The 17343-nt window shown below is 51.5% G+C and overlaps 1 protein-coding gene across 1 annotated transcript in view; it reads right to left on the bottom strand.

Annotated features, from left to right (window-relative positions):
• Positions 1 to 16287, bottom strand: part of LOC309684554 (sentrin-specific protease 2-like) — a gene marked incomplete at both ends in the record, with an annotated part of 66565 nt that extends 50278 nt beyond the window's left edge. The window contains one exon of the mRNA XM_082500450.1: positions 16234 to 16287. Within this exon, the coding sequence (XP_082356576.1) occupies positions 16234 to 16287 (54 nt within the window). The remainder of the gene's footprint in view (positions 1 to 16233) is intronic.
• Positions 16288 to 17343: the final 1056 nt, after the last annotated feature.

Below are 17343 nucleotides of genomic sequence, written 5' to 3'. Positions count from 1 at the left end.
GTGGTGTCCCCCCTCCCGGGGCGGGCAGGGGCTGCTGCCACCCCACCTAACACCTCAACGCACCAAACCAGCTTTCAGCAGTCACAGCCACCCGGGCACTGCCAGGGGGGCAGCAGGGGCTCCCCAAAGGGGGCTTACAGAACACAGAGAGCGTCCGTACACCGCTGACCCCTCTCCAGGGGCGGATTTTCGGGATGCTGCTTGCTCATCTCACCACTGAACGACACCTCGATTGCCCCTGCAGCACTGTGTGACCATCGCTTCGCGGCTTCTGTGCTCCGATGCTCCTCCTGGCTCCAATCCTCTTCCTGGGGGATTGTGAGGGAGCGAAAATCCACATCGCTACATCCAACTTTTTTTCAGTTAAATAAAAAAAAAAGAATAAATCACCCTCTCTCATTACCAGGTAGAGGTTCGTTCCCTTAAGGCTCTTTTTATGAAAATAAATATTTAAATTATATAAAGAAATAAATACTTCTCTTTTCACATTAGATAACTCCCTGGAGACAGCAAAAAAAAAAGCACCACCACTGTGCACCGGTGTCCACCAGGGCTTTATACTTTTGTGGCTCTCATGTGCCAGGCCATCGAATCCACACAGTCCAATAAAGTCGGTTGTCCCTCTCCTCCTCCTGGCTGGAGGCAGGGCACCTCTACTGTTGACCGTAGTACCTACGATTATCAGATTGGTTCCTACCTGGTCCGTAGGATCGCCTACCGTAGGTTGGAGCAACCTTCTTCCTGTAAGAATCCTTTCTTCTGTCGGCTTCATTTTGCAACTCAAGCACCCGTGCCTGTAGGGCTGAGGTAGGTTCTCCATCCCACTTCTTCATGTCTTCTGCATATTCACAGAGGCAAACCCACAGGATATCTCGCATCGGCTTTGATTTGTCTTGAGTCGGAGGGTGGTTTTTCTCTTGAGTAGGAGGGCGTTTCCTCTTAGCAGCTGCAACATGAGTCTGTACAGGGAAAGCATGGAGTTTTTCCTCCACCTTGGTTAGTTTATCAAACAGTTTATCGGTTTGCTCAACTAATCTCTGGGTCATTTGCTCTAGTTTCTCAGTCAGTTTCTCAGTCATTTTCTCGGTGGTCACAGTCAGCTTTTCTATGGCTGCCACAGAGAAGGGACCAGAGAGACTGTCTTCATACTGTCGTACCTTCTTAACCCCTTCATTTACAGTTGGTGTGTCAGTATCGGATCCTCCCCAGACCATTGTTGACAATGGGTGGGAATATGTTGATGGTGCACTTTGTACAAACTTTTTGAGCAGAGATCGTTTGCATGGCATTTCATCAGGGTCTACTATCGCTTGCCCATCACTATAAATCACCTCTCGCACAGACAGTTCTTTCAGGTACAATCCCTCCATCCTTGGACAGGTTTCCCAATCGCCTAGCTTCTCTGCCATCTCAGTCTAGGGTATCTGCCCCGCTATCCCAGCATCGGAGCAACCAGGAGACAAGTGTTTCGCCTTCATGACGACTAAAGTCCTTCCTGATACTTCTCAGATCTTTCACGGAGAAGGATTGAACAACTCCCTCTACATCTGAGTCCTCCTGTGGGGAGGCTGCCCCAGAAGGGGCCTCTCCAGCATCTGCTCTAGAAGGACTCTGGCCTTTGTCTGTTTTCAAAGGTCTCTTTCCCTTCTGTGGTCTTGAAGGACCCTCCCCTGGATCTTGTTCAGAACTCTCCCCCAAGCTATGTGACTTGAGGTGGTCTTTGTGGTAAGGGGCAGGGGAAGGAGTTGACCTCCTCTTCCTGCTCCTGGTTCCCGGGGCGGCTTGTACCGATTTTGATGGAGTTGGAGTAGTTTTGGTACTGGTTGTAGTGGCTGCAGTAGGTTGTGCCGGGAGAGGCGGCGGCGTGGCTTGTGCCGCTGCAGGGGGGGGCGCGGCTTGTGCCGGGACGGGCGGCGGAGGGGCCGGTGTTGTTGCGGTGGGGGGGGCGGCTGCCGGTGGTGCGGGTGCCGGTGCCGGTGCAGGCGGCGGCGGAGGCGCCTGTGCCGTGGCGGTGGGGGGGGCGGCTGCCGGTGGCGCCGGTGCCGTGGGGGAGGCGGTAAGGATTTTAATTTTTTTTTTTTTTTTTTTTCAGAGGGGGTGGGGGCGGGAGGAGGATGTTTGGTTTTTAGCCAAAGCCGGCTTTTCTCGAGGTTCAAGGACAGGAACTAGTCCAGTGGTTCTCTAATGCCCAGTAGAGCAGGGATGTAGGATTGCCAGCAGGGGGTGAAACCCCCCATAATAATTAAAGGAGCGTTAAAAAGCGATTTCTTAAGGGCTTTGAGAAGAGCAGTGCCTGTATGAGCCAAGAGAAGGGATCCCGTCTCCTCAAAGAGGCATTTCTCTTTCACGCGCCCTTTCCTCTTTGCTTCCCTGAGTCCCAAACTGGGGTTGGCATCTGCTGCGTCCCCCTGTCCCGGCTGTCCCTCTGTCCCTTCGCTCTCCATCACCGCCCCGACGCGGCTGAAAGATGCGGGTTGCAGGAGAGAAGGGGGGAAAGAGGGGCGGGGGGTGTCCTGGTTCCGGCAGGGATGGGGTTAATTTCCCCGAGGAGCCGGCAGGGACACAGGTATCCCATCCCCTGTGAGCCATGCCCGGGGCTGGGGGGAGCTCGCCGGGGGAGGGGGCGGGAAGTCGCGGCTGGGAGCGGGCTGCGGCGGTGCGGGGCCGGTCGGTGCGCGGAGGCGCTGTCATCGCGTCCGTCTATTCCTTTACCGCTGTTATTGGGATTGTTTGCCCTTCCCGTTGCTCTTCTCTTAAACTGCCTTTATCTCAACCCGCGAGTTTTTTGCCTTTTTCTTCCGATTTTGCCCCCGGCTGCGGGAGTGGAGCGAGCGGCCGCGTGGTTCTTTGTTGCCGGCTGAGGCCAAACCACGACGGGGGAAACACCGGATTTCCAAGAGGTTGTCAGCCCAGGGCTGGGGAAAAAAAAAAAAAAAAAAAACCAACAAAAAACCTAGCAAAATTATTATTTTTTTTAAATTTCAAAAATAAAGCACACACAACCCCCAACCCCAGATGACACACACACATCCACACAGAAAAAAACACCTCAGGTTTTCATACCTCAGCACCTTGCGTTTGTGTTTCCCTTCTAGAGATTTTGTGTGCCTTGTAAAACTGATACTTGGAGCTTTTTTTTTTGTTTAATTTGTTAAAAAAAAAAAGACGAGTTGGAAAAAACGATCTCGACCGAGTGTGAAGCAGGAGAAGGAAACCACTCCCACGGGTGCCAATGCTCTTCCGTAGTCTCCTTTGGCTAGCTGAGAGCCAGGGGCTGTTCCTTTGGAGAAAGCTTGAGAAATGTTAAAAAGGAGAAAAAAAAAGGGGAAAAAAGTGGTGGAAAGAAAAAGGGGGAAAAGAAAAAAAAGCAAAAGAAAAAAGGAGAAAAGAAAAAAAAAAAGAGAAAGAGAAAAAAGGGGGGGAAGAAAGGCGGAAAAAAAAGGGAAAAAGAACCCCAACTCAAATATAAAAAAAGGTTGTAAGAAAAAAAAAAAAAAAAAAAAACAAACACAAAACAAAACCAAGCAAGGAAAGTGGTGAAAGCCGCTGGGAAGAGGAGGGACGAGGGACGGGAGCGAAGGGAGGGGGGGGTGAGGTGGCGGTGCCAGTGTGGCCCCAGGGGCTGTGACACCATATTTTTGTCCTCTACTGCAAAGTGTTCCGTGAAAAAAAAACAACCAAACCCCACCCAACGACAACATCATCACAAGAAAAAGAGAAATCTCTGCAGCTCACACGAGCCTGAGCTCGCTCTCCGTTGCTCTCTTTCCAGTGTCTCGGGGGGGTCATGGCCGAGCTGAGATTGGGGGGTGGTGGTGGTGGGAGTTTGCCCCATGGCTGTGATGGGGGGAGAAGGGGTGGGTGGGGAGTGGGGGCTGTGCTGTGGGTTTTTTTTGGGGTGGTGGTGGTTTTTTGCCAGGCGCAGCTTTACCCAGTGGCTCGGGGAGGTGTTGGCATCAGGAAGCCTGTGCTAAAGCGGGGTGGGGGCCTCGCCGCAGTTGGTTAGCAGAGCCAAAGTGGTTACTAATGGTTATTAATGGTGCACTAATTACGCCCGTGTAACTGGGAAGCTCAGATGCCCCCAGTCACCCACCCCCATCCCCCCCCCCCGGGTGCTTCTCTAGCCAGGCGAGCGCTGGGCGTCCCCCCGGCAGGAGAGGAGCGCACCTCCGGGGTGGGTGGAAGGGCGTCACCCAACGGGGAGAAGACCAAGATGGGGCTTGGGTGTCCCTTGGGGTGGCCGGGTGGCGGGGTAGGGCTGCTGGGGGCTGCCACGATGAGGGACACCCCCACGCCTTTCTCCATGGCTCCCAGAGCTCTGCTCCCTCCCTCCCTCCCACCCATCCAGTGCCACCGGAGAGGTTGTGTCCCCCCTCCCGGGGTGGGCAGGGGCTGTGCCACCCCACCTAACACCTCAACGCACCAAACCAGCTTTCAGCAGTCACAGCCACCCGGGCGCTGCCAAGGGGGCAGCAGGGGCTCCCCACAGGGGGTTTACAGAACACAGAGAGTGTCCGTACACCACTAACCCCTCTCCAGGGGCGGATTTTCGGGATGCTGCTTGCTCATCTCACCGCTGAACAACTCCCCGATTGCCCCTGCAGCACTGTGTGACCATCGCTTCGTGGCTTTTGTGCTCCGATGCTCCTCCTGGCTCCAATCCTCTTCCTGGGGGATTGTGAGGGAGCGAAAATCCACATCGCTACATCCAACTTTTTTTCAGTTAAATAAAAAAAAGAATAAATCACCCTCTCTTATTACCAGGTAGAGTTTTGTTCCCTTAAGGCTCTTTTTATGAAAATAAATATTTAAATTATATAAAGAAATAAATACTTCTCTTTTCACATTAGATAACTCCCTGGAGACAGCAAAAAACAACCCAACACCACTGTGCACCAGTGTCCACCAGGGCTTTATACTTTTGTGGCTCTCATGTGCCAGGCCATCGAATCCACACAGTCCAATAAAGTCGGTTGTCCCTCTCCTCCTCCTGGCTGGAGGCAGGGCACCTCTACTGTTGACCGTAGTACCTACGATTATCAGATTGGTTCCTACCTGGTCCATAGAATCGCCTACCGTAGGTCGGAGCAGCCTTCCTCCTGTAAGAATCCTTTCTTCTATCGGCTTCATTTTGCAACTCAAGCACCTGTGCCTGTAGGGCTGAGGTAGGTTCTCCATCCCTCTTCTTCATGTCTTCTGCATATTCACAGAGGCAAACCCACAGGATATCTCGCATCAGCTTTGATTTGTCTTGAGTCGGAGGGTGGTTTTTCTCTTGAGTAGGAGGGCGTTTCCTCTTAGCAGCTGCAACATGAGTCTGTACAGGGAAAGCATGGAGTTTTTCCTCCACCTTGGTTAGTTTATCAAACAGTTTATCGGTTTGCTCAACTAATCTCTGGGTCATTTGCTCTATTTTCTCAGTCAGTTTCTCAGTCATTTTCTCGGTGGTCACAGTCAGCTTTTCTATGGCTGCCACAGAGAAGGGACCAGAGAGACTGTCTTCATACTGTCGTACCTTCTTAACCCCTTCATTTACAGTTGGTGTGTCAGTATCGGATCCTCCCCAGACCATTGTTGACAATGGGTGGGAATATGTTGATGGTGCACTTTGTACAAACTTTTTGAGCAGAGATCGTTTGCATGGCATTTCATCAGGGTCTACTATCGCTTGCCCATCACTATAAATCACCTCTCGCACAGGCAGTTCTTTCAGGTACAATCCCTCCATCCTTGGACAGGTTTCCCAATCGCCTAGCTTCTCTGCCATCTCAGTCTAGGGTATCTGCCCCGCTATCCCAGCATCGGAGCAACCAGGAGACAAGTGTTTCGCCTTCATGACGACTAAAGTCCTTCCTGATACTTCTCAGATCTTTCACGGAGAAGGATTGAACAACTCCCTCTACATCTGAGTCCTCCTGTGGGGAGGCTGCCCCAGAAGGGGCCTCTCCAGCATCTGCTCTAGAAGGACTCTGGCCTTTGTCTGTTTTCAAAGGTCTCTTTCCCTTCTGTGGTCTTGAAGGACCCTCCCCTGGATCTTGTTCAGAACTCTCCCCCAAGCTATGTGACTTGAGGTGGTCTTTGTGGTAAGGGGCAGGGGAAGGAGTTGACCTCCTCTTCCTGCTCCTGGTTCCCGGGGCGGCTTGTACCGATTTTGATGGAGTTGGAGTAGTTTTGGTACTGGTTGTAGTGGCTGCAGTAGGTTGTGCCGGGAGAGGCGGCGGCGTGGCTTGTGCCGCTGCAGGGGGGGGCGCGGCTTGTGCCGGGACGGGCGGCGGAGGGGCCGGTGTTGTTGCGGTGGGGGGGGCGGCTGCCGGTGGTGCGGGTGCCGGTGCCGGTGCAGGCGGCGGCGGAGGCGCCTGTGCCGTGGCGGTGGGGGGGGCGGCTGCCGGTGGCGCCGGTGCCGTGGGGGAGGCGGTAAGGATTTTAATTTTTTTTTTTTTTTTTTTCAGAGGGGGTGGGGGCGGGAGGAGGATGTTTGGTTTTTAGCCAAAGCCGGCTTTTCTCGAGGTTCAAGGACAGGAACTAGTCCAGTGGTTCTCTAATGCCCGGTAGAGCAGGGATGTAGGATTGCCAGCAGGGGGTGAAACCCCCCATAATAATTAAAGGAGCGTTAAAAAGCGATTTCTTAAGGGCTTTGAGAAGAGCAGTGCCTGTATGAGCCAAGAGAAGGGATCCCGTCTCCTCAAAGAGGCATTTCTCTTTCACGCGCCCTTTCCTCTTTGCTTCCCTGAGTCCCAAACTGGGGTTGGCATCTGCTGCGTCCCCCTGTCCCGGCTGTCCCTCTGTCCCTTCGCTCTCCATCACCGCCCCGACGCGGCTGAAAGATGCGGGTTGCAGGAGAGAAGGGGGGAAAGAGGGGCGGGGGGTGTCCTGGTTCCGGCAGGGATGGGGTTAATTTCCCCGAGGAGCCGGCAGGGACACAGGTATCCCATCCCCTGTGAGCCATGCCCGGGGCTGGGGGGAGCTCGCCGGGGGAGGGGGCGGGAAGTCGCGGCTGGGAGCGGGCTGCGGCGGTGCGGGGCCGGTCGGTGCGCGGAGGCGCTGTCATCGCGTCCGTCTATTCCTTTACCGCTGTTATTGGGATTGTTTGCCCTTCCCGTTGCTCTTCTCTTAAACTGCCTTTATCTCAACCCGCGAGTTTTTTGCCTTTTTCTTCCGATTTTGCCCCCGGCTGCGGGAGTGGAGCGAGCGGCCGCGTGGTTCTTTGTTGCCGGCTGAGGCCAAACCACGACGGGGGAAACACCGGATTTCCAAGAGGTTGTCAGCCCAGGGCTGGGAAAAAAAAAAAAAAAAAAAAAACCAAACAAAAACAACCTAGCAAAATTATTATTTTTTTTTAAATTTCAAAAATAAGGCACACACAACCCCCAACCCCAGATGACACACACACATCCACACAGAAAAAAACACCTCAGGTTTTCATACCTCAGCACCTTGCGTTTGTGTTTCCCTTCTAGAGATTTTGTGTGCCTTGTAAAACTGATACTTGGAGCTTTTTTTGTTGTTTAATTTGTTAAAAAAAAAAAAAGACGAGTTGGAAAAAAAGATCTCGACGGAGTGTGAAGCAGGAGAAGGAAACCACTCCCACGGGTGCCAATGCTCTTCCGTAGTCTCCTTTGGCTAGCTGAGAGCCAGGGGCTGTTCCTTTGGAGAAAGCTTGAGAAATGTTAAAAAGGAGAAAAAAAAAAGGTGAAAAAAAAGTGGTGGAAAGAAAAAGAAAGGGGGAAAAGAAAAAAAAAAGCAAAAGAAAAGAGGAGAAAAGAAAAAAAAAAGGATAAAGAGAAAAAAGGGGGGGAAGAAAGGCGGAAAAAAAAGGGAAAAAAAACCCCAACCCAAATATAAAAAAAGGTTGTAAGGAAAAAAAAAAAAACCAACCACAAAACAAAACCAAGCAAGGAAAGTGGTGAAAGCCGCTGGGAAGAGGAGGGACGGGAGCTGGGGGGGGGGGTGAGGGGGGTGAGGTGGCAGTGCCAGTGTGGCCCCAGGGGCTGTGACACCATATTTTTGTCCTCTACTGCAAAGTGTTCCGTGAAAAAAAAACAACCAAACCCCACCCAACGACAACATCATCACAAGAAAAAGAGAAATCTCTGCAGCTCACACGAGCCTGAGCTCGCTCTCCGTTGCTCTCTTTCCAGTGTCTTGGGGGGGTCACGGCCGAGCTGAGATTGGGGGGTGGTGGTGGTGGGAGTTTGCCCCATGGCTGTGATGGGGGGAGAAGGGGTGGGTGGGGAGTGGGGGATGTGCTGTGGGGTTTTTTTGGGATGGTGGTGGTTTTTTGCCAGGTGCAGCTTTACCCAGTGGCTGTGGGAGGTGTTGGCATCAGGAAGCCTGTGCTAAAGCGGGGTGGGGGCCTCGCCGCAGTTGGTTAGCAGAGCCAAAGTGGTTATTAATGGTGCACTAATTACGCCCTTGTAACTGGGAAGCTCAGATGCCCCCAGTCACCCACCCCCATCCCCCACCCCGTGCTTCTCTAGCCAGGCGAGCGCTGGGCGTCCCCCCGGCAGGAGAGGAGCGCACCTCCGGGGTGGGTGGAAGGGCGTCACCCAACGGGGAGAGGACCAAGATGGGGCTTGGGTGTCCCTTGGGGTGGCCGGGTGGCAGGGTAGGGCTGCTGGGGGCTGCCACGATGAGGGACACCCCCACGCCTTTCTCCATGGCTCCCAGAGCTCTGCTCCCTCCCTCCCTCCCACCCATCCAGTGCCACCGGAGAGGTGGTGTCCCCCCTCCCGGGGCGGGCAGGGGCTGCTGCCACCCCACCTAACACCTCAACACACCAAACCAGCTTTCAGCAGTCACAGCCACCCGGGCGCTGCCAAGGGGGCAGCAGGGGCTCCCCACAGGGGGTTTACAGAACACAGAGAGTGTCCGTACACCACTAACCCCTCTCCAGGGGCGGATTTTCGGGATGCTGCTTGCTCATCTCACCGCTGAATGACACCCCGATTGCCCCTTCAGCACATTGTGACCATCGCTTCGTGGCTTTTGTGCTCCGATGCTCATCCTGGCTCCAATCCTCTTCCTGGGGGATTGTGAGGGAGCAAAAAAACACATCGCTACATCCAACTTTTTTCAGTTAAATAAAAAAAAAGAATAAATCACCCTCTCTCATTACCAGGTAGAGGTTCGTTCCATTAAGGCTCTTTTTATGAAAATAAATATTTAAATTATCTAAAGAAATAAATACTTCTCTTTTCACATTAGATAACTCCCTGGAGACAGCAAAAAAACCCCACCACCACTGTGCACGAGTGTCCACCAGGGCTTTATACTTTTGTGGCTCTCATGTGCCAGGCCATCGAATCCACACAGTCCAATAAAGTCGGTTGTCCCTCTCCTCCTCCTGGCTGGAGGCAGGGCACCTCTACTGTTGACCGTAGTACCTACGATTATCAGATTGGTTCCTACCTGGTCCGTAGGATCGCCTACCGTAGGTCGGAGCAGCTTTCCTCCTGTGCCTGTAGGGCTGAGGTAGGTTCTCCATCCCACTTCTTCATGTCTTCACCATATTCAGAGGCAAACCCACAGGATATCTCGCATCGGGTTTGATTTGTCTTGAGTCGGAGGGTGCTTTTTCTCTTGAGTAGGAGGGCGTTTCCTCTTAGCAGCTGCAACATGAGTCTGTACAGGGAAAGAATGGAGTTTTTCCTCCACCTTGGTTAGTTTCTCAAACAGTTTATCGGTTTGCTCAACTAATTTCTGGGTCATTTGCTCAATTTTCTCAGTCAGTTTCTCAGTCATTTTCTCGGTGGTCACAGTCAGCTTTTCTATGGCTGCCACAGAGAAGGGACGAGAGAGACTGTCTTCATACTGTCGTACCTTCTTAACCCCTTCATTTACAGTTGGTGTGTCAGTATCGGATCCTCCCCAGACCACTGTTGACAATGGGTGGGAATATGTTGATGGTGCACTTTGTACAAACTTTTTCAGCATAGACCGTTTGCATGGCATTTCATCAGGGTCTACAATCACTTGCCCATCAGTATAAATCACCTCTCACACAGCCATTTCTCTCAGGTACTTAATACCTTTTTCCATGTTGGTCCATTTACTTGGACGGCATTCGATATTGTCCTTAAAGGGATACCTGCGCTTTACGGCTGACACCAGTCGCCTCCAGAGACTGAGAATGCTTGTCTTTCTCCCAATTTCTTTATCAATCCCTCCATCCTTGGCCAGGTTTCCCAATCGCCTAGCTTCTCTGCCATCTCAATCTAGGGTATCTGCCCCACTATCCCAGCATCGGAGCAACCAGGAGACAAGTGTTTCACCTTCATGACGACTAAAGTCCTTCCTGATATTTCTCAGATCTTTCCTAGAGAAGGATTTAACAACTCCCTCTACATCTGAGTCCTCCTGTGGTGAGGCTGCCCCAGAAGGGGCCTCTCCAGGATCTGCTCTAGAAGGACTCTCGCCTCTGTCTGTTTTCAAAGGTCTCTTTCCCTTCTCTGGTCTTGAAGGACCCTCCCCTGGATCTTCTTCAGAACCCTCCCCCAAGCTATCTGACTTGAGGTGGTCTTTGTGGTAAGGGGCAGGGGAAGGAGTTGACCTCTTCTTCTTCCTCCTGGTTACTGGGGCAGCTTGTACCGATTTTGATGGAGTTGGAGTAGTTTTGGTACTGGTTGTAGTGGCTGCAGTAGCTTGTGCCGGGACGGGCGGCGGAGGGGCCGGTGGTGTTGCAGCGGGGGGGGGCGGCTGCCGATGGTGCCGGTGCCGGTGCAGGCGGCGGCGGAGGCGCCTGTGCCGTTGCGGTGGGGGGGGGCGGCTGCCGGTGGTGCCGTTGCTCCGGGGGGGGCGGCTGCCGGTGGCGCCGGTGCCGTGGGGGAGGCGGCTGCCGGTGGTGCCGTTGCTCCGGGGGGGACAGCTGCGGCCGGGCCGGGCGGGGCCGCGGTTCGCGCCGCTGCAGATCGCCGAGCGGCTGCGCGGGTCTGAGTGGCGGCAGCGCACGGTCCCCTCCAGCTCCCCCTGCACAGATGTTTCACAAGAAACCACCCCTGCACCACATTCAGGAGCATCAACAACAAAATCACGATCTTAACAAGGTACCAGTCCTTATCCTCAGAGCCCAGAAGGTTTCCATGCCCCAGCTCTGAGGGTGTCACATCAGCATAAGTATCAAAGGGCGAAGTAAACATTCCCCAGGTAGAACCGAAAGTATAACTAATAACAGAACCCATCACCTGATGCCCGAGATATACAGGTAGAGCTGTTACCCAACTCATCATGTTATACATCTGAATTGCGAACCACACCAAAACAGCACCTTTAAACCTTCGCATAAAAAGACAAAGAATAAATGAACTTTGTAACACATTTGGCAGGTTAGACCAACTTCACTGCATTAAGGTCCAACAAAGCTGTTTAAAGGCATGATACAATATTTCCTCTAAGAACGACATGATGCAAGCTGTCTGTTCTAATCTCCGAGCAAACTGGAATTCAGACTATTTGGACAATTTATCACAGCTCTGGTGGAGCACTGCTCAGGCCCCACATTGGGCACCAATTAATCTGTCGTGGTTTAGGCCAAATCCACCACTGGGGACCCGAAGGACCCCAAATGGGACTGACAGATGCTCCCCTCTACCCCTCTTCAAAGAGAGAGGCAGAGGAGGAAAAAGAGACTTAGGAGTTTAGAAGGAACTAAACTACTTTAATGAAATATTAATAATAAAATAAAAAGAAATAATGAAAAATATATACAAAACCGTATCAAGCTCCCAAGATGACAATCACGTCACCGGCTGGCACTGGGGCAGTCCCAGGCTGGACTAAGTGACGGACAGGAACTGGATTCCGGATCTGCATTCAGAATGGGATCACAGGCAGACAAACAGAGTCCCCCTCAGACGTCGGCCATTGAAGGAAGAGCGCTGACCCTTTGATCCCTCAGCTTTTATACTGAGCATGAGGCAGATGGGATGGAATACTCTGTTGGTCAGTTTTGGGTCACCTGTTCTGTCTGCTCTTCTCTGCAGGTGGGACCCCACTATGCTTTTCCGCTTCCGACCCTCCAACGGGGCAAATCACAAAGTTGTTTGGCCTTGGGGGTTATAGCAATGAGTATAAGCAGAGCCTCTCTGCATCCCATGCCTGGGCATCAGCTGTAACCATTGGTCTGACCTCTCTGAGAGAGTGAACACTGTCTGCACAATATGCAGTTAACTTCAGTAGTTAGAAGAGGCCCAGCTAAGAAGCGAAGTTACTGAACAAAATTGGTTCTCTTTTACCTCAAACCAGGACACAGGTAGAGTTTCGTTCCATTAAGGCTCTTTTTATTAAAATAAATATTTAAATTATATAAAGAAATAAATACTTCTCTTTTCACATTAGATAACTCCCTGGAGACAGCAAAAAACAAACAACCCCAAACCAGCCCAAATGACAGGGGCTTTGGTGAGAAATCAAGAGATGGTAAACGCTTTCTTTCCGTGGTCATGACAAATCCAGTTTTAGGAATCAAGTAGACGGTAGATATTCCAGAAACAGAGGAAAACTCTCTTTGAGGAGACGGTAGTTCAGCACATGTCCTTGGGAAGGTAAGTTGGGCAAACACGACTGTAACCACCACCACGGATGTTTCCCATTTGTCTGTAACGTGGTCGCGTGCGCTGTGAGGCGCGAGCGTGCGGCTCAGCCATGGAAGTCAACGACGTTCCTTCTTCACTCTGCCCTTAACGAGGTCACACCCATCTTTCTGGCTTTTGCTTAAGGTGCGTTAGCTAATTTCAAAGAGAGTTACTGTCTCCAAAATAAGGGGGGGGGGGCGGGGAAATAAACTGTCTTAACCCACTACTTCATAACTTGAAGAGGAAAATTTGTGTGCCTGCTGCTGTTCCAAATAAGGTCTAAGAAATGTAACTACAATAACAACTAGTCACCCGGAGGTGATCACAGCGTTGTTCTAATAGTGCACATCTCACAGCAGCTGTTGGTGGTGTTGGCAAAAAAAAACCCCAAAACCCCAGAGTTACTGTCTCCAAAATAAGGGAGGTGGGGGGAATAAACCATCTTAACTTCTACTTCATAACCTGAAGAGGAAAATTCGTCTAAGAAATGTAACTAAAGGTCTAAGAAAAGTAACTAAAGGTCTAAGAAATGTAACTAAGGTCTAAGAAATGTAACTAAGGTCTCAGAAACGTAACTAAGGTCTCAGAAACATAATTAAAATAAGAACTCTAATAGTCCACGTGTCACAGCAGCTGTTGGTGGATTATCTCCCACACCATCTTCTTGCGGAAGTACGGCATGTGACTCTGAAAAGAGAAGAGAAATCCATTAAATAATGACGTCACGGTAGAAAGAGGCGGCAAACAGGCATAAATGCCCAGCGGAGTCCTTAATATGAAGTTCCCTTTAAGAACTGTCAACCGTTTGGGTACAACACCCCACGCGGCTCCTAAGAGGGTGACACGACAACCCGACAAAACCAGATTGACTTGACCACGCGACAGCTTACAAGCACGCTAACAAACAAAACGCTATAAAACAAAATCAATAAAAATAAGCAGTGTCTTGACTGGTCAAAGGGTAGAAGCCATTTCTCCAAAAGATACCGAGCCCAGATATGCCAAACCCGCTGGCAGCAGTATCTTGCCCAAGAGGAATCTCACCGGCAGCAGCTCCCAAAGGCGGGGATGGAGAACCACAGCTCTGCCCTGCCCAGGCCACTTGGAAGTTCTGACCCCAGCAACTACGCACCGAAACGGGGCACGAAACCTCAGCCCCTGCCCCGGACACAATTAAGAGCTGCTGCGTAACCTCCCCGGCTCCTGTCCCTGCGCGAAAGGGGCTGGAGGGGTTTATGACCTTCACTCACCTGGCTAAAGTTGAACGGTTTCTCTCTGGCGATGTACTCTGCGTATTTACACATAAAGACGCCGCAGTCGCTTCCGTTCAGCTGCTGAGGGATCTCCTAAGGAATGCAAAGAAGATGGAGGATTTCCCTCTGTCTCAAAAGAAAAGCAACTCGGAAGTAGCGCACATTACCCACACCGACACTGCGCTCACCGCACACTCCTGACCCTACTTGCGTAATCCCGAATACCCACTCCCGCCCACGAGGAACAGACCCAGTTCACTGCGCACCATCCCTCCCCTCTGCCTTCCGGACTCGGACACTACAACCCAAATTCTTGGCAGGCCCAGAAGGGGCAGCAGCCCTCCTCCCTGCGAGGCCTCTCGAGGTTCGCACGGCGTCTTTCTCAAGTGACCTTTCTTAAATCCAGTCTGTAGGGACCGCTTTTTACTATCAACTCCTTGAGAAACATCAGCTCAACCCTTTCTTTGCCACGGGCCAGGATCTGGGCCCCAAAGAAGCAATGACAGTTCCCATTTCAAACCCAAGTGGTGCTCACGTACACGTGGCTCCATGCTGTGAAGAGTCCACTCCGAAACATTCAGCTCCAGGTTTCTTTTTTCCCGGCTTTCTTTTTGCAGGTATTGGCTGGTTAAAACAAAAGGGAACAAAAAATCCCTTTTCATCTCTGTAATTTAGGCCAACAACAAAATAAAGCAGCTGAAGGATCACAGGAAGATGAACGGCAGGACGGGAAAACGTCAGAGGATCCTCACAGCAGCTGATTTAAGGCTGATTTGGGAGGAAAAATCCCAATCTTCAATTTATAAACACGCTGAGAGGCTGTGAGCTAATGGTCAAGAATGAGACCAACAATTCCAACAGAGGCTTCCACACAAACCTAAGTTCATTGCTTCGGAGAGGTCAAAAAGCCCCAAATCACATGTTATCAGAGGACTAAGAGACAAACCAAGCAGGGAACTGTAATGCCGTAATTCCACCGTGTGCCTTCATCCCACATCCTGGGTTCCGACTAACAAAGTCGGCACACGTGTGCCACGGGGCTATGGCGTATTTGGCTGTGCCTATCACGGGAAGGTGGCAGAATCCAGGCACCCCAGACCCTGGGCGGAGGGGTCGCTGTGACACCAGATAAGCAGCCGATGCCAGACAACTCGCAGCAAGCAACGCCAAGATTCCTGCTTGGTTATCTACAAGCCATGTGAAAACTTGCAGTCGCCTTACAGGGACTCAATCTAAAATCCCTCTCCTCATTCACACCATAAAAGCAGTGACGGAGCGGTTACTTACAGCAAAGTCTGACAAATCTTGTCCCCTTTCTGGCCCAGCGAGTCCAAGTACCTGATGGTCTTCTTCCTGAGATCTATGACCTGTTATTAAAAGGTGACCATTAGACAAAGCACAACCTTCTGCCACACAACCCCCAACACCTAAATGACTTCTCTTGCCAGTTTTTGCTCCCTGTCCAATTCTAAAGAAAAAGCCCGTGGGACTCACGGCTAGTGTCCAGTGTGCTCGCAAGTTCACAGGCACGAAGATGATGTCCTGCTTGAAGACATCGACACTTCTGGTCCATCTTCTTACTGCATCGTAGCCCCCAGATGTTAGTTTTGGATAAAAGAAAGTACTGAACGCGTGGACCGCTGGATAGCCTTCCTTCTTCCCTCTTTCCATCAGCAGACCCATGTAGAAATTAACCACCTGTACCATAAAGAGGAAACATGAGGTGTAAAAATAAGACGCTGCCTTCCCCAACCAAAAATACAGCACCACCTCTTTTCTGGCCACCCTCAAGCACGCAGCGGAGAGAACTCCAGCCTCAGCTGGAGGCTTTTGTTCCCAGAATTTCACACGGGGTTACATCGGCAGTTTGATCAAAACACCTGCCCCCCACACCAATAACCCGGACGAACTCCTGGAAGCTGCGTCATACAAGAAGTAACGGAACTTCCAGAAACGATCGACCCTTCAATACCTCAAATAAGAAGTGTACAGAGATTTCTAGGCTCTGCCGCGGAGGTTGTCAAAGAACGTTGACGCGACTTCTGTACACGGCGGAGGGGTATTTTTCAATAAAGGCTGAATGAGACTATCCCTGTGCTCCAGTTGGTTTTACCTCATCATTTAGCCAGCAAAGGTTCCTGAGCGTGTGGATGTCCTCACGAGTGACCTTTAGTTTGAAGGCACTGCTCATGATCTCATCTGGCTCACCTCTGCCAAATGCGGCACTGACCTCTCTCTCCATGGCCTGAAAGGAACAATTAAATGGGGAAGGACTTGTGAAACAGAGCATGGAGCACGCTGACCTGGGGGCAGCTTTCCACTGAAACACGGACTGTAAATTCAGCTCAGGTGACAGAGCAACTGCCTTTGACGGTTTCTTGGCTCAGTGAGCGGTAGCGCTTTTGCCTTGCTTGGTTGGTTTCAGCATCTGCACTTTGGACTTTAGAGCCCAGGCTTGCTGCCATTTCTTTTCACCAAGGACGTTGGGATAAAACCCGTAAACTCAGCAAACGCGCTAAAGCAGCTGAAAATGGAACACAAGTTTGGCAAACCCCTTTCCCACGTGCTGCTGCGGCCCTCACAATACCCAGGTTTAAGCCAACCCCAGCGGGCATCCTCCGTACCGAGGCAGCTAAGTCAGGAGCCTGAAAGAGTGTGAAGGTGGGGGACTTCAAAGGGAACGGCAAAGGGGGAAACTGAGGCAGCTACACTGGAGTCAGGCAATGGGGAGTCCAGCTTGTGCACACAACTGGTCCCAAGTTGCACGTTCCCATCTAAGTCTGCCTAGGGAATGCAAAGAAACCACTACGGATGGTGGTATAAAATACTCTGATCTGCAATAGCATCTCCTTCTTGCTTGAATCTGGGCAGGCAAAATAAGAAAACCACCCGGTTTCCCTTGTACCCAGCATCAACGCTGCAGACCTTGTAAACTCTGCATTTGCTCGCCCTTTCCAAGTCCATCCTCAACAGGCAGGAAAAGGCGGGGGGAGCTCAATTAGACTGCAACTCCAAAGAATAAAAGCAGCCAAAATTCATACAAGCAGGGGAAACTGAACTCCCACTCCCCGGTGGACGGCACCACGGACCAGCACAAGCTGATCTTTCAGGTTCTATCACCACGGTAGGACAAGAGGCACATCCAATATAACTGGATGAGTCGGGTTAGCACTGCTCTGGAGACTGGTGTTCAACCTGGACTCATTTTTTGTCCTGCTAACAGAAGGCCCACAAACCCTCAGGTCAGCACAACTGAAGGAGCGCTGGAGCACACGAAATCCTTCAAACCAGCTTTAGTGCTGACCCTCGCACTGTGAAGTCACAGCCGCAGACACTCGCTAACAGGTTCAATGCAAGTTCTTCAGATTTCAAAAAGCCTCAAGAACCACCGAGAATAAGAGGAGTTCCCTGCAGCTCTGTCACAACCTTCTCTTTTGTCTCACAGACTGTCGGCTGTGGTACCTCTGTGAGCGGAGGAAAGCGTTCCGCTGTTATTCCCAAGCCTGGCACTTTCTTTCCTT

Source organism: Vanellus vanellus (genome assembly GCF_965231255.1).
Source record: "Vanellus vanellus genome assembly, contig: HAP1_SCAFFOLD_34, whole genome shotgun sequence".
Classification (NCBI taxonomy): domain Eukaryota; kingdom Metazoa; phylum Chordata; class Aves; order Charadriiformes; family Charadriidae; genus Vanellus; species Vanellus vanellus.
The sequence above is the reverse complement of the archived record's forward strand: the minus strand, read 5'-3'. Positions and strand labels throughout refer to the sequence as shown.